Raw genomic sequence first — 1,931 nt, forward strand, 5'->3', positions numbered from 1 at the left:
CATGGGCACCACGCAGCCCAGGGCTCAGCAGAGCCTGACATGGACCCACTCACCATGGCAGTGCTGGGGCCAGTGGCCATCACCCCATGAACAGGGAGCTCGGCCCGGCCGCCTTCTCGCAGATCCAGAGGTGCAGGTCATCGGGACCGGCGCACTGGGCAGGTTTGATGCTCCCACGGCTTATTACAGCACAGGACCCGTTTGACTTCCACTGCCACGGCCTGGATGAGGAAACAGCACATCATGGGGCTGCCACTGCCTTACCCACCACTCGCTGCCCGTGGGTTCCCTCTTGTACACTCACACGGGAAGGGTTGAATGCTGCAGTCAGAGGGGGGATCCCCCAATCCTCCCCTACTGATTTCACAGGCTGAAGCCTCAGCTGACTCATCCCTGCCTTTCCTTGGGCAGGTTGAGGAACCTCTCCTCAAAAGGCTTGTGACTCCCCTCAGCCTCCCAGCTGCTTGAATCTCCCACTTGCTGCTGGGGGGATATTTCATCCCTGCAGAGTCTGGAGCTGGGGAGACCCCATTCCTCCCCGAGGGGACATGGATGGCCATGGAGCTGCCTGGAGCCATGGGACTATGTTGGGGTGTAGACCCCACACGGCGAGGCTGAGGATGGAGGGGTAGGCAGTGGGCAGGGGCTGGGTACCCAGCACCCAGCCAGACGGGTCTGTTCCTCCCCACTGCTCTCAGACACTGCAAGAGGAAGCAGTAGCGAGATGGGGAAGGGGTGCACGTGTTGGGGAGGAGCCCAGGACCCTCTGCAGGCAGGAAGGCTCGATTTCTCCTTAAGGAGGGACTGGGGAGGCACATGGAGGATAGAGGTGGTGCTTTGTCTAGACCCCAAATAAAACTTGTGGTTTCTTTTGTCCCCTCTTGCTGCCTTCTGCTTGTGCATGCTCTCCATGTGCCACCCCAAGTCTTGGCTTTCCATCTGCACAACCTCTGAGCACACCATCACACCACCTCCCCTGAGTCTCAGCTGCTTGGATGCTCTTTGATGCCCAGTGTTTGTGCCTGGGATTGGGTACCAGTGGGATTTAAAGCACTTCCTAAAGACATGCTGGAGGAGACAGGGTTTTGGCAAGAGGCTGTGCTGCTGAGTACCTTTCATAAAGGGAGCCGTCCACCCAGAACCAGGCATCTGAGACCCCCTCATCCTCTGGGTCCATTTCCTCCAGCAAGCCATATTCATACCAGGGGAAGCTGCTCTTCTGCAGCCCGATCCAGTATGGGATATCCGCATTCTTCAGGAAGGCCTGAGGAAGGAGAAAAAGGGCCTTTTAGTGGCTTTTCCATGGTACATCTGTGCTGTGGTGTTTGCAGAGGGTGGTCATTTCCCAAGGAGTCCCTGGGGCTGGAGTTCCTGGGAGCAGAACAGCTGAGCAGCCCTGGTCCCCGGCTCCTGCTTGGGCAGCATCCAGGGGTGCCAGAGCCCCTCTGTCCTGTGTCCACCACCATCTATGAGCTCCAAGAGATCAGCCTTGCACCCTCCAATGTTTGGGCAGGCCAGGGGGTCCCAGGGTGGTGCTGATCCACCTGGGGAGCCCCAGGCTGGATGCACCAGCTCCTGCCCTCGGCTCCCCCAGCACCCTACCGGCACAGTCCAGCGACTCCAGGATTTGGTCACCAGGAGCTGAGAATATTTCTTCTCGCACTCATCTCTGCTGTCCTCCCACGTCTTCTTCTCTGATGAGATGAAGAGGCACTTGCCCCTGTACAGCAGCCAGCCCGAAGGGCAGCAATCTGGGGGCAGGAGCACAGCTCAGGTACTTGCACAGTCACAGCTGCCCTGGGGAGGACAGGGAACAGCCCCACATCTTCCCACCAGACATCACAGGCTCAGCCTCTGCTCCGAGCATAGCTTCGACCTTTGGACCACCCTGTCCCCATAATTTGGCCAAAAAAAGCCAGTGCTGATGCCTT

At 58.7% G+C, this 1,931-nt stretch overlaps 1 protein-coding gene across 1 annotated transcript; it reads right to left on the reverse strand.

The window, feature by feature from the left end:
* Nucleotides 1-83: 83 nt before the first annotated feature.
* LOC104529794 (killer cell lectin-like receptor subfamily B member 1C) lies at nt 84-1,751 on the reverse strand (the record flags this gene model as incomplete). Its single annotated transcript, XM_010174196.2, has 3 exons — nt 84-221; nt 1,113-1,264; nt 1,603-1,751. Coding segments are annotated over 3 exons (439 nt in total), but the record flags the coding sequence as incomplete, so codon positions are not given.
* Nucleotides 1,752-1,931: the final 180 nt, after the last annotated feature.

This window comes from Antrostomus carolinensis, unplaced genomic scaffold (genome assembly GCF_000700745.2).
Source record: "Antrostomus carolinensis isolate BGI_N321 unplaced genomic scaffold, ASM70074v2 scaffold39098, whole genome shotgun sequence".
NCBI lineage: Eukaryota > Metazoa > Chordata > Aves > Caprimulgiformes > Caprimulgidae > Antrostomus > Antrostomus carolinensis.